Source organism: Toxorhynchites rutilus, chromosome 3 (assembly GCF_029784135.1).
Source record: "Toxorhynchites rutilus septentrionalis strain SRP chromosome 3, ASM2978413v1, whole genome shotgun sequence".
Taxonomy (NCBI): Eukaryota; Metazoa; Arthropoda; class Insecta; order Diptera; family Culicidae; genus Toxorhynchites; species Toxorhynchites rutilus.
In genome coordinates this window covers 56,242,391-56,268,814 of record NC_073746.1, presented here as the reverse complement: position 1 = coordinate 56,268,814, position 26,424 = coordinate 56,242,391, and the positions used below count along the sequence as shown (strand labels likewise).

Below are 26,424 nucleotides of genomic sequence, written 5' to 3'. Positions count from 1 at the left end.
AACGTTCAACGTCTGCGGAATTTAACTCCGACTCAACACTCGCTGTATTCCTAATACTATGCTTCGACAGCTTTTAATGCATCATCTGAACAAGAAATCGTGCTGATCGCTTCTGGTCCCCATCAAATCAACAGTGTATTAAAGCCGAATGACCGCATGTTTGGTCTCCGTTTGGCATCCGTAGACGAATCAAGTGATGTTGAATTTATCGAACTGCCTTAGATTTTCCTCAAAGGTGACAACCACCACAAGCAGAGATGCCAACCATCCTGATTTTTCAGGATTTCCCAGACTTTTTAGCACGCTCCCTGATATCCTGACGAACACTCAATTTATCCTGATTTTTCTAAAATGATCCTGATTTTCCCTGATTTTTGTACTCTTTAGATTATTCGTAATAAATATACTGGTTTCCATGCCAAGTTTTCTGTCATGATAGTTCTCCAGTTCGCACTTGTATACATCTTACATTAATTTAAACTTTGTACTTATCCTTTTTTATCTCTACCCTCTAATGTTTCGTGGCTTTCTAAAACAGTGCTAGAAAAATTCATGAAACCAGATTGTCTGACGAAATTATAAAATTACAACGAGATTAAGTTTGAGGAACAACATTGCTTTATTGAGGATAATGTATCTCCAGAGTTATTTATGTAGGAGTACGTTAGAGAGTGTAAAATTACTCAAAAGAAAATTTTTGAATTCTCAGTCAATGTAAAAAGATTTTATATGTAATTTGTTCGTCTGATTCAAAGTAGAATAAACTGGGTCTATGGTATTCTTATTGTATTATGAGCTACTACCAAGCATCCTGTTTCTCACATGTATGGCTCGCAGCACTTTTCGACGAGGAAGCAAACATGTTCTGGGAGAATAGAATATTTAAGTTGTGTGAAAGATGGCGAAAAATTGTGAAACAGAACTATGGATATAAAATCAAATTATAATGCTTCGATTAAAAATGATGTTTTTGTTTTCCCAAAAATCGACATTAACTTCTCGAACAACCCAAAATGAGCTATCCTGATGTATCCTAATTTTTATTTTCATTCTTCCTGATTTTTTCAAATTATAGTTGGCAACCCTGACCACAAGCCGTAAGTTTCCTATATCAATGGTAAGAATATTTTTCTTCCATTTTAATCTTTATCCGGCAACTCAGAAAAATTAAAAATTTGTGCGTGTGATGCATGAATTCATATTCTCCATCAGGGCATGGAAGCTGGCAATCTCTATCGTTTCATCGAGTATGTCTTCGAAGTGCGAACAAAACGCTTCAACTCTTCATATTTCAGTATGAAAACTATGTTTCAATAATACATAAATAATTAAACTATTCTTCTGTAAGGTCGTGTATATCAGTGGTCAAATAGTGTGAAAGCAATGACAAAAATAAACGAGCAAAAGCCATCGACTTACTGACAAATTTCGGGAAGTCCAATAGAATTACCATAGTCGATGTTTTACTGTATTTTGCATTTACACTCTGACGGTATATGCATGAGCTATCGGAGTTTAAATTGCAATAATTCCTCTCTCCACAGTGTCGCTTCACAGGATATTGCATGTGGCAAGACTGGTCCGGTCCAGTGAACATTAATCAGCTAAAGAAAGCAGCTGGTAAGGATGAATTCCCGGCGGAACTCTTCAAGGGAGGTCCGGAAAAACTTAGTTAGGCTGGTTGATAGTTAGGATCTGGGACACAGAACAGCTACCGGAGGAGCAGAATGAATGGGTCATCGTCATCTATCGCCAATAGTAATAGTAATGGGAAGATATCAGGCCGGATTCATACCCAGTTGTTCGACGGCGGACCAATTATTTACACTACAGTAGATCCCCCAGAAGAGCCGCGAGTATTAAGTCCCTACCTACCACTTTTTCATCGACTTCAAAGAACAATGTTGTAAATGAAATCCAATCTCTTCATGAATGTAGCATCATTTTTGCATAGGGGATTCTCTTAATGAAACAGTTGTGGAGTTCCGGCAGTGAATAATCAAGAAACAGAAGTTTTTTATATGATTCAAATGATTCATATGATTGATTAAAACAATCAGAACATACTCAGGCTTGTTTACTCTGCCATTTGTACTGTTGGTATTCACGGAAGTTTTACTGCACAAGTAGCCTGCTTAATCCTTCATCTTGGAGTGATCATCTACTTCGCACTTGTTCATTGCGGTGTAATACTCTTACCACGACGTGATTTTAATCACTCAATATATACCATCTCTTAAGAATTTCTTGCACGGTAGTTGACTCCTTGCGTGGCGTTCAACGCGTATTATAAAGTTTTGTCACCATGATGTGCGTAATCCAGCTCCAGCGACGGAGTTAAATTTCATTCAAATTTGGTAAGATTGATCGCACGCTTAATTTTCTTGAATGATCTCTAAGGTTTTTTTCTTCTGTGAGTTCTTGGTCTAGGATTATTCGTTTCTGGAATCTCCTGATATCTCTCGACATAATTATATCCGATATTCCCAACATTTTTCAAGAACAAATTAAAAATTGATCCGTTGTACCTTCAAATATAACTAATTGAAAATTCAAGTGCATATCTAAAATAGTTTTTGTGTTACAGCTGTCTGAATATCAGCTACTCATTGGTTGAAAGATTATCTTTTTATGTTTACATAGTAATGAAATAGAAAAAAATCAATCTTTTTGTTGATTAAACCTTAGATTTAACTCCACTCATCAAATTCTGCACAGTAGTTTCTGTGCACTTTTTGAACGCTGCAAACCAATTCTTCTTGAATTCTGACATATTTTTAGAAACTGTACCTTCCTTGTACCTGGCCTCAACAATTGCCCAGTAACATTCGTTTGGTCGCAGTTGGGGACAGTTAGACAAAGGTTACTTTGGACCGAAGTACGCACGAAAATTTGATTGTACGAAGAGAAACAAACAATTTTGTTCGATAGAAGCAGACGAATTCGAACGAAGCAAGGGGGAGGCAATGTAACCACACCAATACAACTCAATGTGGTTGTTTACTTTCACTATTGCATACGATTCGTACGACCACTTTTCTGCATCCAGTGTCATCCAGTGTCACCACCGCCTGCATACAGTGTCATCGCAAAATGTTTGTATGCATGTAGAGTTTAAAATATAAAAAATGGAAAAACAGTTTTTTTTTCATGGTGACCCTAACGTAACTTAGAAAAAAGGCGCTATATTGGTTATTTCAAAGTTAGAAACTTTGTAGAACTTTGTTCTACAAAGATGTCTCTAATGACTGGGACTACAACATTGTCGAACAATTTTTTCCTCTTTTTATAAAGATAAGAAAGTTATATTTTTTATTTCATCGACAATTTTGGTCACCCTATTTTTGATAACATAAAAATGAGCCCTCTGTCATATGTAACAACTTTGACTAAGATAGTTTTTGTCTAGAGAATAACTGTCGAGCTCTAAATGCTAATTTCCACTTGAATGCATCTCCTGGACCATTGTGCATTGTCATGTGTTTCAGTGAGTATTGGAAAGTCGAATTTTTCTATTGTGGGTAAAATCCCACGAATCCACAAAAACAAGCAATCTCAAAAACAACCAATCTAGGCGCCTGGCTTTCACGTGATCAAACTTCGGATCCAAAGTTTGTTACTTTGTGGAAACGGTTCTACACAAGAAGAAACAACCCAAAAGAATACTTCCATGTGCGGAAAACTGCCATAAACATTGTCATCGCTCTCGTTCGCTTCCGTTAGGTGATAAGACTCGATTCTAGATAACGTCAGCCGATATGTTTGCGTGTCGCGTGTGCCACTTGTGTTTGTGATGCTTTTACGATAGCCATCAAAAATTGCTCAACAAATGGAACAACTTTATACACTCCAGCACTGTGAACCAATGAGAACCCCACCGAATGCTCCCAAAAAAGAGAGGACACAAAGTTGAAGCAAGAATATTTCAACATTTGATTTTATGAGCCCTTCGTTTGCATGTGCTAGATTTGTCGGGGTGGAAAGCTATTTAAATTATTTGAAAATGCATAATTTTCCATCAGTTGAACAATGTCATCCATATTATATTCATGTGATTTGCATAAGATTTTTTTCGAAAATCATTACACTCTGTGCAATGACCCATTTTGTTATGTTATGTTGCTCATGTTGCTTCATATTCATTGCCATCGTCTTTTCAAGTACACCACCAAAACACTCTCCACAACGGAAATAGTATGGCACTAGGATAACGATACAATCAACATTTTCAATTTACATTCTGTCTCCATAGCACAGTTCGTTAAACCACGGCGAAAGTTTCAATTATTCCATCGATTTTTTCCATCTCTCTCTCTTTTCATCCCCGGAAGCAACTTTTACTGGGACGTTTTTGTTGGTTACTTTGTGCTAGTTGCAAAACTGTACTTACTTTGGTAAAATCAAAAGTTTTCGTTAGCATCACAATCGCGCTGCAGTTTTCCTGCCACACCATCCGCCAAAAGTCTAACACTGTCTCCTCGGTTGGTCCCTGCGTTACGATATATGCGTTGGGTTTCAGTAAACTCTGAGCATCCGGCGACCGTTGAATTATTTATACAGAAAAAGGGAAACCATTGCAAAGAAAAAGTGTGAATGTTAAATAGAAATGTTTATATGTAAATATACTGTGGAATTGTGGAACAACGGTTGCATTTCGCATTCATCACACGAAAGCAGCTTGTAAGCCCTCCGCCGCCACTTACATCGACATAGGACGCGTTGATGTAGTCGGAGTCTGGGATGTTTTCGTACTTGTCGAGCACGACCCGGTTGTAGTCGTATGGAATGCATTTGGGATTTTGGTTCTTGTGGGTATTGGCTTTGCGCACCGCGTGCCTGCAGGTGTTGGTCTCCACCTTCACAGCCGTCTGGAATTCGAGCTTGTACAGGATGGGAAACTTACGCCGCTGATCGCACAGCTTGACAATGTGCCGCAGCTCCGTCGGTTTGTCAGGCATCGTCTGCGAGAGCGGATTTTTCTCATCTACAGATGTTCCGATGTTCGTCACCGTTCAAAGGGGCGGTGGGAGGTGTTCCGAGAACGTGCGAGAATTATAAGGGGAAAATATATATTTGAGAATGAAAATCGAGTCGGTTCAAAACGGCTACTGCCATCTAGATGGTTTTTTATATTGATCGTCTATCACGATTTGCTGGACGTGAATCGATTATGGAAATTGAAAATAGGAAAATGGCGAAATTATGTGCCACCGAGAGTATTAATGGAGGAAGAAAATGAAGACGCGGAACATCGTAGCACGACATTTGCTATAATTTTTGTTACTAACACATTGTTCGGGTTTTAATTGAAGAAACGATGCTAAAACATAGAACAGTCATGTTAATAAGAACATGAGCAAAATCGATAGACGATCAATTTTATTAGCAAATTAAACACTTACCTCTGGCTGATAGTTTAACTTTATCTGAAAAAAAAGAACGAGCACAATTTCAAGCGAAGATGAATGAGAAAAAAGAGATAAATTGTAATATTTCATAACGCTGTATCTTTGCATAGCAAGAGGGCTTACCTAAAGAAATTAAACCGCTATTTAACATGCTTAATTTAATTGTGTTTGGTATGGAAACGAGACTGGTGGAACTGAGTGTCTTTTTCTTTTTGGGCTTCTCTAGGTCCGCGTAGCGTGAGGTTGACCTGTAGGTGAGACAAGAAAAAAGATAATTAGATTTCAAACATTGTTGGGAAGGCATATTTTACAGATATTTACTGTTAAAGTAAATAGATGAAATACATACTGACGTAGCTTATCGAAAATATTTCAGGGCGTGATAGAGAATTATACCGCTGGAAAAATCCTACTACGTATGTGGTCAATCTCCGGCATTACAGAGTCATCAAATGTTTAAGGGTTTTCTGTTATACATGTTCTTGTTGCGCTGTATGTACAATTGAGTAACAATTCATGACAATTTTTATAGAACGACAGCTTTGCGATGGTTAAGATTTCATGATATACGAGGGTCGTTTTAGAAGTCAGAGCAAAGTTAGTTGGCCCTTTATCTCAAAAAGTACGGCTCAATTTGGATTTTTTATAATATCACCCACTTCTATTGTTGAACCGTATGTTCTTCTTCTTCTTCTTCTTCAATGGCACTAACGTTCCTAGAGGAACTTCGCCGTCTCAACGTAGTATTACTTGCGTCATTTTTATTAGTACTTAGTTGAGATTTCTATGCCAAATAACACGCCTTGAATGCATTCAGAGTGGCAAGCTCTAGAATACGCGTGACCACAGTGCAAGACGGAGGCAATTTCTTTGACGAAAAATTCCCCCGACCAGAACGGGAATCGAACCCGAACACCCGGCATGTTAGTTGTGACGCTAACCACTCGGCCACGGGAGCACGTTGAACCGTATGTACCTATCGTAAAAATACTTTGGTAAAATTTAGCAGGTGGAGAGAAATAGTAGCATGAACACAGCAAACACTTTGATTATCAGAAAATGTGAGTTTTAAGGTTTCTTTCGCTGATCGAACAAACTTTTCGTGTATTGTGTAGTGAAGTTCTGTTCGCCTACAGAAGAGGAACAATTTGATACAGCGAAACTGTAAGTTTGATAACAATAAATGAAATAAATTGCACTTTAATTTCTGCATGTTGTGTGGCAACATGGACACGTTTCTGTGGGGTGTATGGAAAGGAATTTGGGTCAGTTAGTATAGGAAGTAAATTTGAGATAGTTTGTGATGCTACAATCCAGGCTTGAAGCATTTCTTTGGTCTAATTGATTCCAGATGTCGCTGAATTACAAAAAAAGGATGGAGAGACAACATTGGAAGAGGAAGAAGCTAGAAAGAGCAACGCAGGCCATCCAGGACGGATTTTCGTTGACCAAGCATCGAAAGTGTTTGAAAATGCTCGAACAACAGTGAAAAGATCCATGCAGAATTCGAAATGGTCTCACTGTAATTTTTCTGGTCTGGAATCGGGCCAAGAAACCTGGTATCGATCCTAGCCCTAAATTGGACAATTCCTTTCTCGAGTTTTGCTCATATCAACACATTCGGCGATCCATGTTTTATTTATATATATAGATAGAAGACGATATAGGAGTGTGTTTCATCACATTAAAATCCATTTCCACTTTCGAACAAAGATCAATTTCGTTAGCGCAAACATCAAATGGACTTATAACGCTTGCCAATATGTAATTGTAGAACATATGCGAATTGAATTTTTCGAACTTTTTAATTTTTTTTTTCAGAGTTTTCCGAAAATTTTAAATTGTCATGTTTTGTTGGAATATTGGTTGAAATATGTGTATTTTTTATGGGACCCCCTCTCCATTCCAGAGGAGGGAGAGGTGTCATACCATCATAGAAACATTTCTCATACCCAAAAACCCTCACATCCCAAATTTGGCTCAATTTGCTTGATTATTTCTTGAGTTATGCATAAGTTTGTGTTTTATTTGTATGGCAGCCACACCTTAGAGAGAGGGGAGGAGTGACTATTCACCATAGAAATATTTCGTGCCCCCTAAAATCTTCACATGCCAAATTTGGCATGTCTCGGGGAGGGGTCTCGAACTATCATAAGAACCTTCCCCGACCTCAAAAACCCCTACATACCAATTTTCATGTCGATCGGTTCAGTAGTTTCAGAGTTCATAAGAATCAGACAGACAGACAGAAATCCATTTTTATAGATATAGAAGTTATATACTCAGAATGTGCACATTTTACACTAATGAGTACAAGCACATTTCAGCAAGGTATCTATTAGCTTCAAGAAAAAGTTTTGTTGGTTTGAATTCGTTTAAATTCGAAAAAAATTTGAAAATTGTTGAAATTCGATATATAAATGATTGATACATGGTCCACTCTGTCTGCATATGATATAGAACCATTTCGCCATGGTGAATGGTACATGGTCCGCTCTGACTGCACGCTATAAGGGGGTTTTGTTGATCAATCATAACAATTACGATCAATTATTCCGGCTGTATGCGTGATTTTTCAAATTTGATCAATGTGCTATGTAGCTTACATAATGCCTAACCAAATGTAATCAATAACTCGACATTTTCAATCTTGCGACTTGGTTCCCTCTGACTTAACACCGATCAATTTAAGAAACGACTGTTGGGAAAAAGATTTTATCCAAACGGGGAGGTGCTTGCAGAAATGAATGACTATTTTCAGACTTGAAAAATCCTTCAAAATTCAGGGGGCAATTGTTAAGGTTATTCAGAGCTCGACAAAATATCCAAAAAAACTTGCTCGAGGGAAGTTTTTTGGACATTTTGTCGAGCTCTGAAGAAACAAAACAAATCAAATTTTCAACTTCTATTATTTTATTATCTGTTACTATTTTATATATTCTTTCTATATTAGAATATAGAAAGAATATAGAAAGAATTAAGCGAAGGAAATATTGAAAATTGGAATCAATTTCCACTCGATAGTTTGTTTTCCACTTGCTAGCTGGGGTGACATGTTAAATGATAAAATAGATAAAACTGAGGGGAACTTCAATGAATTGTTTGATTGGCACAAAAAAGTAGGGTCTGAGCCTACAGGCACGGGCGGAAACTTGACGTAGGACGTAGGGTATTCGAACATTGACAGGAAAAACACGACATTCTCTGGTTTTATTGTATCGATGTGTAGGGGGAAACTGGTCACCCTAAGGAACATGTCCATTTCCTGTATTAAAGTGACCAGACGTCCCGCGTTACGCGGGACAGTCCTGCATTTCAACAAAATGTCCCGCGTAAGATTACGTCCCGCGAAACGTCCCGCATTTAGCAAAAGGAACGAAAATGTCCCGCAATATCAATATATTTCAATATTACAATTTGATCATGTTGATTTTCTCAAATGGATGAACCTCAAAATGAAACTTTTATTTGGCAGACTGTTCAAGAGTGTCTCCAATGCATTCAACGCATAATGGGCTGATCCCAGGTTCGGCTGAATACCGCATCACCTTCGCAACTTTCGGCAAGCACTTTGTACTCGTTTCCCGTTCACCATATGACTCGGAAGAAGAGCGGTTTGGACATTCCCTTCTCGTCTGTCAGAGAAGGACCTTCTTCGAGAACTTGATGTCCCCTGCCATTCGTTGAATTCTAGCATCAAGTACGTCTCGTCTTCCATTATGAGCACGAAAAGAAGTTTTTCACTTCTTTCGCCGGAAAGAGGTTTTTCACCAGCACCTGAAGCTACTCCTTCTGGGTGATTGCCTGCTGCTCAGATACGGCTGGTCTCGTCTGACGCTTCCGCATAAAAATGTCCATTTTGGCCAGATTCTCATTCACCATTTGGCCGGTTCTTCGATCTCCTGGCTTAAGAAGCGACAGGGAGAGGATGTTGTAAATACCAGATGGACTATATCTGGCGGACATAAAGTGTCTCAGGATGTCCAACTCCTTTGCTGTGGGGTGGAGCTGGTAGTATGAAAAAATCATCAAGTTGCTTGACAGTGCTGCTGCTACGAATCAACAGCCTTGAATCATTTTTGTTGTAGGTTTAATGAACGCAATATTTAAGGAAAATTTGTTCCAATAAATAATTTTTTTTAGTTTTTTTATCGCCATCCGAAAATAGTCCATTTTTTAATGCATACGTTAACACTAAAATCGATGAAAAATGGATTGGAATTTTAGAGCATATCATTCGGTAATTTGAAGAAAATTGTAGGATTTGAATCGTGCTTTCCAGGCTTAAATTTTCTGACTGAGCGTGTGATTTTCAGCCATAAACAAAATCTAAACCACCGAAAAATCACAACTGATTGACGATACTCAGAAAGAAATAATACAGATCAGGTTTAATTGCAAGGAAACATGTTAAGAGTCCCATGAATAAATGAGACTCGCTAAACTATGGTTTATTTTCACATAACGTATACACATAACGTTTTGTTTTTTGTGTCCCGCGTTAGACCTCTGACCATCTGGTCACTTTACCTGCATCCACATACCACTACAATTTCCGTTTTTCGAAGAATATTGTAACTCAACTTATTGTTGTTCAAGATAGCAAGCGGTTTTTATTATGAAAATTGAAAACAGTACATTTTTCATTATTAGAAAAAAAATCGAAAAATCGAACATTTTTTTAGTGAGCAGGTAACGTGGTCCCTTGTGGAGGCAAAATTGTCTCTCGCACATATCATGCTAGAAGGGATAGGGATATGTATTTTCTTGTCCAAATTTGTTTAAATTATTATTAAAATAGTAGGTATATGTATGAAATGAGCTAGGCCTAGGCCGTACAAAAAAGTAGTAGGAAACACATAACGTTTTTCATAATGAGGCTTGGTTTTGGTTGGGGTGGCATATTTTTCCTGGGTCGAAATCACAAAAGAAACCGAAACCACCTCGCCTAGAATATGTGAACAGTCGTCCAAACTATTCATTTGACGAAAATATCAGGTCGAATAAACTAAATTTCACTAGAATTCAATTCGAAACGCACAAAACTACGGTCGAATGGCTACCGAGAGAACGATTTTTGTTTTTATTTATATTTTGACATGCGACAGCTCCACTGGAGTACAGGGTGACTCAAAAGTCATGAAATTTTTCGTTTTTAGCTTAACACGATAAGAAGCTATCATTTACAGTGCACTCCTAAACTTATGTTTAAATAGCTAGCTTGCCTAAATGATACTATTCATATCTGACACAATGATGAGGTAGGTCACAACATTCAATAGGAGTACCAGTAAGTTTCTTCGTTTTTTTTCGCAAAAATTAATGCTTTATTCTGCAAAAATGGTTACAAATTTAATATTCAAAGTATTGCCCATCGCTAGTCACAACTTTTTCCCTTCTCATCTTTCTGGCAATTCACGAATCCCTTTGCGGAAATTATCGGCCGGTTTGTCGGCTAACCACGAATCGACCAGGCCATGTTGCATCGATCGAAAACTGTAGTAATCGGACGCAGCAATGTCTGGAGAATACGGCGGGTGGGATAGAACCTCCCATTTCCAAGTATGTTTCGACCTGTTTTGCGACATGCGGCCGAGCATTCTCGTGCTGCAAAATAACTTTATCGTGTCTTTGCTCGTATTGTGGCCGTTTTTCCTTCAGTGCACAACTCAAACGCATCAATTGTCGTCGGTAGAGGTCCCTCGTAATGGTTTCATTCGGTTTTAGCAGCTCATAGTACACCACATCCGACGTTTAGGATTATCGTCATGGACCCACTTTTCATCGCCAGTAACGATTCGATGCAAAAAAAACCTTTATTTTATGCCATTGGAGCAGTTGTTCGAACGTGAAAAAACGGCGTTAAACGTCTCGTGGCTTCAATTCATACGGGACCGAATGTCCTATCTTTCGGATCATTCCCATTGTTTTTAAACGATCGGATATGGTATGGAAGTGTATCTGCAAGTTCTTATTGCGTTCGTGACGGATGTTGTTCGAGTAAGGCCTCCAATTCGTCATCTTCAATTTTTTTTTGCGGTCCGAAACCTTCTTCGTCTTCCAAGTCAAAATTACCACTTTGGACCGTGCAAACCACGTTCGCTCAGTTGGAGCATGGGCACCATAAACCTTTACCAAAATACGATGACTTTCCGCAGCCATTTTCTTCATATTGAAGTAATGAAGTAACACTCCCCGCAAAAACACTCTCGTAGGTACGAAATTCGACATATTCGAAGTTGCAAAAAACTATGTTGTACACACTTCAACTTTTTGACATATACTGAAAAAGACGCAATGACAGTAGCTTTCCAACGATTGTCTGGAAATTTGATTTACTGGAGTAATGATCAAGTTACGGCATCTGCTGTAAAACCGAAGAAACTTACCGGTAACCTAATATATCGCTAGGTGATGTCGATTCGATAACTTATGACCATGAGTGCTTCCTTGGGAAGCTTGTGTGGATTCTGTAGCGAGCTCTACAAAGAATTAAAAATCGATCATTATGAACGAATTGTTGACCAGGAATGGCACGAATGTGATTGAACACGCACCGTACTCTTCAGATATGGCCCCGTGTGATTTTTTTCGGTTTTCCGAAACTCAAATTATCACTTCATGCGACCGTTTTCGCAACATTGCAGACATAAAAACGAATTCTTTGTTTGAACTGAAGGCAATTCCTGAATACAGCTATAAAATGTTTCGATGACTGGATCGTTCGTTGAAAAACGTGTATTGGCTTAGAAGGTACCTATTTTGAAGGCGAAATATAAATTTAGATGATAAATACAACCTTTTCTTTAAAAATATAAATTCTCACTACAACAGTACAATGTTTCGTTATTAATCATACATCAGTTGTAGTTGCCCGTGTTGAGCTTCTTAACGCGGGTTTGGTTTTGGTAACAGTTTGCTAGCGAAGTCTAGGACCTTATATGCGTGTTTTCCAGTCCTTACTCTGACTTTCTGAACAAAGCATTGTGGAATGCAGAAATTATAAGGAATATGGTATATCGAGTGGAATTGGCCTCGACATTCGATCTTTCTTTCTGGATGCTGCTCCTGGTTACTTTTCCGCTCCACACATATGATCCAATGTTAATCGATACTTGACCCTTTTTAACACTCTTGATAATTACAGATCTGCAACATGTTCCCATAAGTACAAAACGACAGCTCTGAATTTTTCATATGAGCGTACAAAATTTTCGCAAGCGCCTTCAATTCACTTAGTTTTGTCATTTACAGGATGTGAGCAGTATCCCATACATTTCAAATAAAGCCGAATTACTCCTGCTCTTGAAACATCAATTAATTTATTTGTTCAAAGGTAAAGTGACCAGATGGTCAGAGGTCTAACGGGGGACACAAAAACAAAACGTTATGTTATACGTTATGTGAACATAAACCATAGTTTAGCGAGTTTAAACTGATCAGTATTATTTCTTTCTGAGTATCGGCACTCAGTTGTGATTTTTCGGTGGTTTAGATTTTGTTTACGCCCGAAAATCACACGCTCAATCAGAGCATTTACGCCTGGCAAGCACGATTCAAATTCTATAATTTTCTTCAAATTATCGAATGAAATGCTCGAAAATTCCAATTCATTTTTCATCGATTTTAGTGTTAACGTTGAATGCATACAGACTAATTTCGGATGGCGATGAAAGATAATTTATAGGAACAAATTTTATTTAAATCTTACATTTATTAAGTCTAGAAAACAAAATTATTCAAGGCTGTTGATTCGCAGCAGCAGCACTGTCAAGCAACTTGATGATTTTTCAGTACTCAAGCTCTAACCCACAGCGAAGAAGTTAGACATCCTGAGGCACTTTGTGTCCGCCAGATATAGCCGATCTGGTATTTACAATATCATCTCTTTGCCGCCCCTTAAGCCAGGAGATTGTAGCAACCGGCCAAATGGTGGAGAAGAATCTGGCCAAAATGGACATTTTTATGCGAAAGTGCCAGACAAGACCGGCCGTATCTGAGCAGCAGGCAATCACCCAGAAGGAGTAGCTTGAGGTGCTGGTGAAAAATTTCTTTACGGCGAAAGAAGTGAAAAACTTATTTTCGTACTCATAATGAAAGACGAGAGGTACTTGATGCTAGAATTCAACGAATGGCAGGGGACCGGGTACTTTACGTTCCCCAGGTAAGCGATGACGTCGAATATATCATTCACATCAAGTTCTCGAAGAAGGTCCTTCTCTGACAGACGTGAGAGAAATGTCCAAGCCGCTCTTCTTTCGAGTCATATTGTGAACGGGGAGATATATAGTACGAAGTGCTTGCCGGAGTTGGGAAGGTGATGTGGACTTTATGCCGAACCCTGGGATCAGCCCATTATGCAAAAAGATCACTGGAGGATGGATCGGCTGAAGATAAACATTATCGCGTAGACCACCAATCTTCCCAACATTCCAGCTGCGCCCGATAGAAAACATTTGGGCGAATGGCCAAAATAGAGACCCCCAAAGCCACGAAAAGGTAAAACAAAACGCCGATATACGTATTTTCATCGGCCATGGTTCAGGTTCCGGGCAACTTCCGTAAGACCGCTCAGCGCTTCATTTACGATACTTCATCAAATAACTGTGTCTCTTCTTGACGAGTATACACTAGTTCTTCCGGCTCATTTAAAACGTTAAGCCCTGACCGAGCTAGAGGATCAAAGATGAACTTTTCATCTGACTCACGTTGGTCCCTATTGACATTTTCGTTTGTTTTGCCAAATGCGGGACGTTTCGCGGGACGGAATCTTACGCGGGACATTTTGTTGAAATGCTTGACTGTCCCGCGTAACGCGGGACGTCTGGTCAGTTTATTCAAAGGTGTACGGACATTATATTTCGATAAAAAGTAAATAAATAGACGTAAAAAAGTAAACTCGAGACATTTTAATTTAATTTAAATGTTGCAGTTCTCCCAATACGTCCGAATCAAAGCTAGGCTTGGTGTTTTCAAATATTTAGATTTTGCAGGTTAGATTTGGAATTATTTCAGATAGATTTATTTATTTCCATTCTCCTAAAACTTATTTTGATATTTAATTTGTATCAAGGTTTGTTAATCTTCATTATCAATTGAATTATACTCTGTTGTGCATATCTTATGTAACCTCCGGTTACAGAGATCCTTCAACAACCACTCTCCTCAATACTTCAGTACTTGAAGAGGCCCACATCAAAGCTTTGTCATTCTGACTCAACCACCTGACATTCGCAAAGATTAATCACACTCCGTCTTACTCCTCTGTTGTCACCTTTTGTTCCACTTCTTGCATCCTAACGTAAACGTCGCTTTGCCATGGACTCCGCCCTTCCAACTTACTCTGTTATCACGCGGTAAGCACGAACTTCGGTTAGCATAATACGTACACTACGGTCTGTCGGTTTAAAGTTAATTTTCCTGTCTCTGTCTACTTTGGCAACAATCCAGTGCATCGGGATACCAACGCCCACCGCCATGCCTCGAAACTCTCACATCTCACTCGACGCTGCTTCCAATGTCAAGCTAAGAAAGAATCACTCCTTGGTCCGGGAACCATATCATATCTATACACACACACACACACACACACACATTCACAGCCTCTCACATAAAACTATCACGGCAACAACAACAGAAGAAAAAAAGTTAATTGTAGAAAAACTTTACCACTCCATCTTGGTAGGTTCGCTTAGACCAGAAGAAGCGGAGGAGAGGAACTCTTACAACACACAAATAGATTTAATTCCATTTGTATGCTTTTATGGGAAACTGCACCCGGACGGGCGAAGGTTATTTCACCCATTAGAAGGGTTATTGCCAGCTTTATGGCAGAGGCACTCTTGATTCATTGATGTTTTTTTCTTTTTCTGTCTCTCACATTGCTGGATAATAAACTTTGTCCAACCTTTGAATGAGTTGCAGGCCATAATTTGAATGAAATCCAATTCATAGCCAATGTTTTGAAGGAAAATACTATAACTTTCTTAAAGGCTTCAGCAGAACTAGTTCAAAAGGGAAGCGTAAGGAGGAAAAAAACACAGAGCACCATAAGTTTGCACCAAATTGTCTGTCCATGGAGACGCTTGGTGCGCGTAAAATGCATGGAAATAAAACAGTTGCTGGATATAGCTATATAATGATTCAGGCGTTAGACAGCATCAGTGGGAGGCTTAATAGAATTATTTAAAGGGCACTTGTCGATAAAAAGTTGGCCTCCTTTCAGTTTGCCTTCACTGATGATGAGAACGATGATGTAAACAACTTGAAACGACTAAACGGGAGAACTATACTGTTGAGGAGTAAATTCACTCCCCCACGCCGCTTGAATGAAGTATAATCCGTTTATGAAGACACCGGCGAAAGGTCCATAAAAAGACGACAGACTGATGACGAAGCATTGGAATACTGCCCTATTTAAATACAATTGAAATTTGAGAAGTACATTAATGGACTGTTTGTTCGTCGGATACGTCAATAAAGCCGGAGGAAATCAACCAATCAAGTAGCATTCAAGCGCGCCAGATGTTTTCGTGATGTTTATTTTTCACTGTGGATCTCTCGTTCACGTCACGCCAGGAGCGGAACAACATTCCGCAGCAGGAAGCGAGCGCTATTCTCATATTAAATATTCAAAAACATCGAAACGTGATTGAACCATTCTCGACCCTAATTTGCGAATATGTTTTCACTCGAATTATTCTAAATAACAGCGTTCTCGCAATATCTCGAGAACGGCGGAGATTCGAACGATTTTGTAACAAATATCAAGCAATGCGATTTTCGTGGAAAGTGTCTTCACTTTTTCTCGTCTCACCGAGCGTCTGAGTGTTCATGGCTTATCATCAAAGAAGTTACCGTTTCAAAGCAACACCACTGGCTCCAGCTGACCGATCGAACACGGGTAAGTTATTAAGCAGTAAATTGGCGAAATTTTCCCCGTGTGCACCTTTTTGGCCCATTCTTCCATTTTCATTTCCTTCTAGCACGATACAAAAATAGGGAAAGTTTGTTAACATTTTTTGCCTTGTTTGCACGATTTACGGTAGTTTTAAATTTAAAATATTTAAATGTAAGCATTTTTTGCTCGAAATGTACGGTTCCATTAGAACGATGGAGAAAGATTGTTTTGAATTAGGAGAATACATTTTCATGAAGTCGCATCGTAAGTTTTGCAATGATATGAAAGTTTATTAATTTGCAAAGATACAAGTTTACATTATTATTACACTAACCTTCCTGTTGTATCAACTGAAGGAACTGCAACAAACAATTTGCTAATGCGTTGTTGAATATACGTCATATGTGATAGATTAAACTTCAAAACTAATTCGATTTGACTGCGTTTATATATTTTTCGCGATAAAAAATCTTGGAAAATGACAAAAAAAAAGTTACAGGACTGTTGCGTTCGAGACACGACCGCATAGTTGACGTAGGATTACGTTAGGATATATGTTGCATACTCATTTTGAGCATGTTTGAAAAACTAAATCAATAAACTCTTCGATAATGAATTGGTGGCCCTAAAAAACCCTTTTCTATTTTATGGTGTTGCTTGTTGTTTGATAAATCGAGCGATGATGACAGCGTTCGAGACACGACCGCATAGTTGACGTAGGATTACGTTAGGCTATATGTTGCATACTCATTTTGAGCATGTTTGAAAAACTAAATCAATAAACTCTTCGATAATGAATTGGTGGCCCTAAAAAACCCTTTTCTATTTTATGATGTTGCTTGTTGTTTGATCAATCGAGCGATGATAACAGCAGGATAGTGATTAGTCGAAATAGAATAAGATATGTTGCTACTTCATGGATGGAAATACAGGGTTTTCCAACTTTAAATTCCAAAAGTAAATTGAAATAAAACACACTTTGAATTCGAATTTCGATGAAACTTTTATTTCAAATTAAAGTTTGGTTTATGCCATTATGTGTGAAATACAACATTCAAATGTCCACCTAGGGCTTCCTCGCACACCTTGATCCGGAACAGGTAATTTTCGGCACATATAGGGCGGTATCTCGGTCATAACTTTACGAATGTTATCTTTCAAATGTTCAAGAGTTTGCGGAGAGTTGGCATAGACACGGTCTTTCGCATAACCCCACAAAAAAAGTCTAGCGGGTTCAAATCGCATGATCTGGACGGCCAATTGGCATCACCAAAACGCGAAATTATGCGTCCCTCAAATTTCGTTCGCAATATGGCCATGTTCGGTCGTGTTGAGTGGCACGTGGCGCCGTCCTGCTGAAACCACATGTCATCCGTATCCATATCTTCAATTTGTGGCAAAAATAAAATCGGTTAACATGCGGCCATAGCGCTCACCATTCACAGTTACCGTCTCGCCGTCCTCATTTTCAAAGAAATACGGCCCGATGACTCCACCTGACCATAATGCGCACCAAACAGTGACTTTTGGCGGATGCAATGGCCTCTCAACAATCACGTGCGGATTTTCTGAGCCCCATATACGGAAATTTTGGGTGTTCACATAGCCACCGAGCTCGAAATGTGCCTCATCGCTGAAGAAAATTTGATGCGAAAATTCAGCATTTTGCTGCTGTTGTTCGTTCACCCAATCGACGTATGCCCGACGCATTCCATGGTCACCACGCTCTAATTTTTGTACCAGTTAGACTTTATATGGATGTAGGTGCAAGTCCAAATGCAAAATTCGCCACAATGATGTGTTTGACAAGCCCAATTGCTGAGCACGCCGTGGAATCGAAACATTCGGGTCATCCTCCACACTGGCAGCAACAGCAGCAATATTTTCGGCCGAACGCACATCACGATGATGCACAGGTTTCACAATATCCGCTACGGATCCAGTTTGTTTGAATTTACGCACTACATTAGCGATTGTGTGCTCTGTAGGCCGTCCATGACGACCAAAATCCGTCCGTAATGCTCGAAAAACATTTGCCGGTTTTTCATCATTTTTATAGTATAATTTACCAAAATTAACACGTTGTGCGATGCTAAAACGATCCATATTGTAAAATGGCAGACATTCAACTATCGATATGACGCTTTGGTTGACAGCTATGTCAAACGGTTGTCAGCGCAGGTCAGTACACTTTCGGAAGCCCGAAATGGAAAACACTGTATAAAAGTATATGTATAAAGGATGGATTCCGTGCAGGAGTTTCATCTTTTCTCGGTAAATATAGGGGAGAACTGTACAAAACGCACCGGTGAGGTAAAATGGGCCAAGCCATCAATTGTGAAAAATCTTTAGATTCGTCATGTAAAATGATATATTACTTTACTCATTTCAGTTCGCAGTAATCTCTTCCACATATTCACAGTGCACAAACATGCCCATCATAATAAGATAAGATACAAATTGAGCAAAACTAATGCATTTGTCTTTTCTGTAAATATTCATGGTTGCTTGGTAAGATTTTGCGGTTAGTCAATGTTTAAAAATCAGGATATTTACGCTCTACCTCCACAACGAATCATTGAACTTTATGATCACACTTAAAAATCACACCAACATGTTATATTGCACAAGAATTTTGCCAAAAATTGTGAAAGTAATAATTGGGGCAGTATGCACAGGACAAAAATATTCGTTACATAGGTTATAAAAACAAACGTTCGTTTTGACCAATGCCCTGGCATGTAACCATTTTTTTTGTGGTTCGCACAGAAAATCATAAGCATAGTAATTACTCCAAGCCGCACTCACATTACGGAACAAACAAAAGGAATTTGACAGCACGACTGAATTGACTACAATCACATTACGAGGAGAACAAAAGAAAATTGTACGCTTGAGCCCTTTCTATGCAGCCTACGCTCAATTTGTGTTGGTTGGGATAGGGATGTCAGCCCTTTGGTTCTGATTTTCTCTCTTCGCTTTGATGATATTAGTTGCATAGTGGGTCTAATTGATTGCATAATGTGATAAAATTGCAACAAGTTTATTGGTTTTACACTATTATATGAAATTTTATTCATGTAATGAATTTTCAATAAGCTGTGTCTAGCATCGAATATGTTTTTTTTATGAAATATAACAAATAGAAGTACTTTTATTAACTTATCTATAAAAAACATATTGAAATTTCGGGCATCCTGCAAGTCCACTGTGTGCGCTGTGCTCGTTTGTTTTGATACGTCTAACCAAGTTGTTATGATGCGTTCTGTCCATGGATTGTGGCATTTCACCCAACCCTATGTTTTGAACTGTCGACGGAAATATTAAAAATTCCTTGCAAATTCGAGTATGTTATATCAAATTACATCAGGGATATAATTGGCAGTGACGGAAGAAGTATTCAAGATGTTAAACAGCATGAATCAATTACAAGAAGTGCGGTAAATGACTGATTTGCTTAAATGGTGCGTTTTGTACCACTCTCCCCTAACTCTTTCGGCATCAGTTTTAGACTGTTGTTTGAGCTCCGATGCACGCTTACGGGATCGGTGTTTTTAGTGTTTGGTCATATGACATATTCACTCGCGTAAAAATGCTCAACTATCACTTATTTTTTCCGCACACGCTAAATGTACCGTTTTGTCTCATATTCCGAACAGTAAATTTACTATGTTATAAATAATTGAATAATGAAAACGCAGACATTCTTTGAAGTATAGGCATAATTTTGACATCCTTTACAGGTATCGATACAGCCTATAATTTATAATATAAGACATTTGCAAAAAAGTGACAGTCAACACCAATGATAAAATTTTGCGTTATAAAAACATTATATTTTATGCAGAAATCTTCATTAAAATTAATATTGCAGTAGTGTTCGGAATATGAATCAAGTTTCTACGCATGATTCAAATTCCGAATACTTCATTTTCAAATATAAATTTACTGAACTTTAATGTTATACATAATTAAATAATCAAAACCCTGAAATTCTTTGGGTTATAGTCTTCATTTTAACATCATTTACAGGTATCGATACAGCCTATAATTTATAATACAGGTCGGACTCGATTATCCAGAGTATTGATTTTTTTTCTCACTCCGGATAATCGAGTCAAAACAATTTTTTTTCTTTATTTGTTTTTTTTGGCATGTATTTTTGGTTTTTTGAAAATAAAATAGGAATTTGATTTTTGATTCATCCCCTTAAAGTCAGCAAACACATTTCTCATATGAAAAAAAATAATTTATCCAGATTCTCTCAGGAGGTGATAGACGATCATATTTGATGGAAGAAATCCTCCTACGCATATGTTCGAATTTCAACAATCACAGTGTTACAGAATTTTTTTGTTTGTTTCGGACTCTGTTGCTTCATACTGGTTCTACATTAAAAAGTACGCTACGGAAGACGATTCTGATGCGTTCATTTGAAATAATAATGAACATGAACGGTCCATCTGTTGCCAGATCATGAATCCATTGGTGATTGATAACTTTGAAAATCTACTCCAACTGACTCCTCAGTCAAGTTTTATGTCTTCATACCATGAGTACCTTACCCATAAAGTGCACCCTTCACCGGGCATCTCCAACCAAGTTTGCTTCCCATACTTTTACAATTCCTCTGTCAATTTTGATCTGTCCATGCGACAAAAGATCCATGGAATCCCAGATCATCTACGCTCCGATTATATTCCGCCGATATTTTCGGCAGAATATGGGAAAGTTAGATCTGATAAAATGTTCTTTATTGACGGTTCATGCATAAACGGGTCCACTGGCTTCGGCATCTTCAATGAAAATTCCAGTTCCTCTTTAAAACTCGAAGATCCTTGTTCCGTGTATGTCGCTGAAATGGGTGCGATATACTATGCTCTAGGGATCATTGAAACACTGCCCATTGACCATTATTTTATTTTTTCAGACAGTCTCAGCTCAATAGAGGCAATCCGCTCAATGAAAGTTGATAAACGCTCATCTTATTTCCTAACAAGAATAAGACAACTATTGAGTGTTTTGGTTGAAAAATTATTCAAGATTACCTTAGCATGGGTTCCCTCTCATTGCTCGATTCCGGGGAATGAGAAAGCGGACTCGCTAGCTAAGGTGGGCGCTTTAGAAGGCACACTTTTTGAAAGGCAAATTGCTTATAATGAATTTTTCCACATTCCTCGTCAGTATACGCTCGTAAGTTGGCAGCGCATGTGGAGTGGTGATGAGTTCGGTCGTTGGTTACACACGATTATCCCTGAGGTCTCGACGAGTGCATGGTTCAAGGGATTGAATGTAGGTCGTGATTTCATTCGCGTGATATCTCGGCTTATGTCCAATCACTACAACCTAAACGCGCATCTCTATCGCATTGGGCTCACAGCAAACAATCTTTGTGATTGTGGCGATGGCTACCATGACATCGAGCATATTGTCTGGTCGTGTATCTGGTTCCATGCTGCCCGCTCTCAGCTCTCTAGAGCACTGAGAGCAAAAGGCAGACAATCGGATATCCCCGTCCGGGATATCTTAGGTAGCCGTGATCCTGATCATCTGCTTTATCTATACCTGTTCCTCAGAAAGGCCGATGTCAACGTTTAATGATGTTTCCTTCGTTGTGTCCCTGTTTCATATCCCTCCTATCCGATCTATAAACTTTTACTTAGTCGCGGCAATACATACACACACTCTTTACAGATACACTGGCCAAAGGTTGTGCAGTCCACTGATCATTCAACAAGAGCCAAAGGTTGTACCACTCATGACAACTCTACACGAGCCAATCCAATGGCTAAATGACTCTTCTTCATCTTGCTCAGTTGTCACTGGAAAACGGAGAAAATTACTATAAACTCTGTCGGAGCGCTACGGTACGACCCCCTCGGTTCGATATACAAAGCGCAGTGAAATCAATCCTCCCTACTTTGTTTGGTTTATGGAGACTTCAACCGTTTGCAGTTCATTGGTCTCTAGCCCTGAGAAAGACTCTAGTGTAAAGAAAACTACTTCATTACTCCTCCTTCACCTGTCTTAAGAAAGACAATCCATTCGCGCCCGACGCTCGCCGGCAACAATGTTGCTCCGAGAAGTGTGAATGAACTCCACGAATGCTATCTCCTTTTACAACAACTAAACGTGCGATGCAACCGAGCGGGAGGAGCTAGCGATGCAAATATTTGGCTCAGTCAACAAACTGCACAGAGAATGTACCGCGTATGCGCAAGATGGATGCACCAATAATGTTTTTCCGGAGCGGTCAAATCGGACACGAAAAAGTGCACATTCACTAAAAGCACGTAACGGGTGTTAAATAAAAAATGAGAATTTTTTCAATTCCTTTCAGTAACTCAAATAAAGAGCGTAAAATTTTCTTTCTCCAGGAAAATTGCTCTTTGGGCTCCCTAGAAACAGTAGGCGTGTTTGGTTTTGCTAGTTTGAATTTAGTCAAAGCAAAGATGGCGTCGAAACAGCACGTGCTCCGCGAACGCATTGTACGGTTCTACGAAACGCATTTCCAGCAAGGAAAAAAGTTCACGGTGGCACATTTTAAGGAAGAAAATGTACCTGTCAGTACGGTATATCGTATCCTGGGTTCCCTGAACGTAGAGCGGAAGGTCGAAAGTGGTCGTCCGGTGACGTTAATGACGAAGCAGAGGAAGACATCGTTAAAGAAGCTGTTTGACAACGAGGACGCAACCAGCCGGTCGGAAATATGGCTGCTCCCACATATTGATCCATCGGACCCCTAAGATGAAAGGAATCGTTTGCAGGAAGAAGACGAGGTCGCCGGAGTACACGGAGGAGCAGATTGAGACGGTTAAATCACAGTGTCGTTGGATGACCAAAAAATATCGTGGGACGTCTTTCGTTCTGGACGACGAAAGCTATTTTCCGCTGTCCAAAACGCATATTCCAGAAAATGATAATTACTACTCCAGCGACAAGTCATCCACACCGCCTGAAGTGAAATACAAGTTCAAGCACAATTTTCAAAAAAGGTTATGTTGTACACCGCCTTTTCCGACCGGGGTATTTCAAAGCCTTGGTTTAAGCCGAGCGGTCTGGCAATCAACCAACAAATCTATCGAGAAGAGTGCCTCGATAAAATCCTGCTGCCGTTCCTGAACGAGCATCACGCGGATGGGAAGTACGTCTTCTGACCGGACAAGGCGTCTTCCCATCACGCCAAGAAGACGCTGGCGTATCTTGAAGAGAATAAGATACCGTTCGTGCCGAAAGATCGTAACCCAACAAACTTGCCCCAGTGCCGCCCAATAGAGGATTTCTTTGGCTCACTCAGTGCCCTAGTGTATAAAAACAATTGGAGGGCCAAAGACACGAAGCAACTGACTACAAGAATCCGGAATTGTATCCGGGAAATGGACGTAAGTGCCGTACAACGTTCTTGTGAGAGCATCGCGACAAAGTTGCGTCGAACAGCAGACCACGGCCCTTACTCAAACATTCACTGACATTATTTTGAAGAAAATACATGTTATTAATAAAAAATACTGAAATCGATGAAAAAAAAAATTTTTTCTATGTGATTGAAAAAATTCTCATTTTTTATTTAACACCCGTTATTGCCCCCACAGCTTGGTTAGATTGTTAGAGATGACGATGTATTGAATTACGCAGGTTTCAGAATTTTTAATTAAACACAACAAAACAAAAACAACTGAAATCTCGGTTTTCAGAAACATGTGACATATGCGACGTACATCAGCAGAAAATCAAACATCAAACTCATATTTCATTACACAGTCCCGTATTCTAATTTCTACATAGTGCAGATGTACTGGAATTGATAGCAAAGATTGCTTTAGCGAATCGATTACGGGATTTTCGATTGGATAATGCTTGAGATTTTTCAATTGTTTGATAGTTAGTTTCAGGAAATATATTAATTCATTCACTATGAAGAATTGTTATGGAGTGCTCAAATCGGTTGATGCAAAAATCTCGTGAATCCATCTGGAAATGGCTGAGAAATACTTGTGAGTACAAGAGGAAGTTAGTATCTACGATTTCGACCAATCAGGACTCCAATATTACACTCTTTGTGGAGGGAAAATTTCTGACAGAGCAAACATATCCATTTTCATTGAGAAATTTGGTAAGAAAGTGATGGTTTGGTAAGCAATTAGTAGTTAGTAGCTCCTGTGGTAAGATTTCTATGTCGTTATTCGTAAATAGATCAATGAAAGTGGATGTTTACGTTAACAAATGCTTGAAAAAGTTTCTCTTGTCTCTTATCCGTCAAAGTAATTTTGACAAGATCATGCCTTTTCAGAATTATTTGGCTCATCAAATTTTTACGACCCCCATCAACGAGGTAAGTGAAGACGTCAAATATATCTATATATTTGAATATTTGTCTCGGCCCATTATGCCAAGGGATCACTGGAGAAGAATGATAGACTAAAGATAAACGCGACCGATAGAATTTTTTTGGACGAACCTCGAACGGGGGATCTATTCCAATAATTTTGTGCCCGAAATTGTACGAAAATTGCTCGATGACTGGCTTGGCTCAAGAAACAAAAATTTTTTGGAGTGGAGTTCATGATCTGCCAGACATATGATGAAAATGTGCAGTTTCTAATGACTCTAAACTAAATATTTTAACCCAGTCGAGACCAATGAACATGTATTTAAATGGAAAACCCTTTAGCAACATCTATTCGCGAATAAAAATAAAACATGATTATTATTTCAACTTTTATTTTTGATGTACAGAAGATCAGTTCAATGTGAATCAATAGTGGGGCTAACATAAGTCAAAATATAATGCTCTAGAAAACGAATGTACTTGTGATGAAAGACCATCAATCAAATTTTGCACAGCAGTCGTTGTGCAGTTCCTGGATGCTGATGTCCATTTTTTTTTTGAATTGCACCATGGTTTGAGAAACTGTTCCCTCCTTCTTGAAGATCCTTTTCACAATTCCCCAGTAACGTTCAATTGGTCGGAGCTCTGGACAATGTGGTGGATTGATGTTTTCTCGACGAATTGGATATTATTGTCTAAGAACCACTGTAATACTGGCTTAGCGTAATGTGCAGATGCCAAATCCGGTCAGAAAAGAGAGGGAGACTGATGCTTTTTATAGAGGGGCAGCAATCTTTTCTTCGAGCATTCATCTTTGTAAATTGGAGCACTGATTGCACCTTTGAAAGAAAAGAAAATAAGAAAATAAAATAAATAGAAAATAAAAGATTAGAACCTTCTCTCCAAATATTCCCAGCGCAATCGTGCATTCATCATCGTCTCTTCATCTCTTCATCCGCCGATTTCGTGTAGAATTGCATCCTGTTTGACGTATGTTTCGTCGTCCATCAGGATGCATATTCCTCATGTTTCATATTCCGAACAGTCTCAAATTCCGAACACTTCATTTGAAATGTAAATCTACTAAACTTTTTTGTTATAAATAACTGAAAAATGATAACACAGACATTCTTCGTGGCATGGGCTTCATTTTGATATCATTTACAGGTATCGATACAGCCTATAATTTATAATATTAGACATTTGCAAAAAAGTGACAGTCAAAACCAATGATAAAATGTTTGCGTTAGCAAATTCCGTAAAAAACAAGCATTTCATTTTTCAGTTTTTGTAGTTTTTTTTAACTATTTTATTGGTTGTTTTCATGTTAAGTGCTAGAGAATGTGTGAACCTACATTCTATATATGGGTGAAAAAAATGATATTTTATACAGAAATCTTTATTGAAATTAATATCGCAGCAGTGTTCGGAATATGAATCAAGTTTCTACGCATGATTCAAATTCCGAACACTTCATTTCCAAATGTAAATTGACTGAACTTTAATTTTTTAAGTAATTGAATAATCAAAACCCTGATATTCTATGGGTTATAGCCTTCATTTTTCCATCATTTACAGGTATCAATACAGCCTATAATTTATAATATTAAGCATTTGCAAAAAAAGTAACAGTCAAAACCAATGATAAAATGTTTGCGTTAGCAAATTCTGTAAAAACAAGCATTGTTAATTGTTCAGTGTTTGTAGTTTTTTCAACTTTTTTGTTTGTTGTTTTCATGTTAAGTCCTAGAAATGGTATGAATCTATATTAAATGGATGAAATAAAA

At 38.6% G+C, this 26,424-nt stretch overlaps 1 protein-coding gene across 4 annotated transcripts in view; it reads right to left on the bottom strand.

Annotated features, from left to right (window-relative positions):
• LOC129780445 (receptor-type tyrosine-protein phosphatase kappa) overlaps positions 1–26,424 on the bottom strand; it is a 279,550-nt gene that overhangs the window by 13,241 nt on the left and 239,885 nt on the right. For all 4 annotated transcript variants that reach the window (XR_008743921.1, XM_055788732.1, XM_055788730.1 and 1 more), the window contains 4 exons: positions 5,532–5,656; positions 5,403–5,426; positions 4,704–4,984; positions 4,391–4,525 (listed from right to left, as the gene is read on the bottom strand). Coding sequence is in view for 3 of the 4 variants with exons in the window: in XM_055788732.1 (XP_055644707.1) it covers positions 4,391–4,525; positions 4,704–4,984; positions 5,403–5,426; positions 5,532–5,656 (565 nt within the window). In the remaining variant the exon portion in view is untranslated. The remainder of the gene's footprint in view (positions 1–4,390; positions 4,526–4,703; positions 4,985–5,402; positions 5,427–5,531; positions 5,657–26,424) is intronic.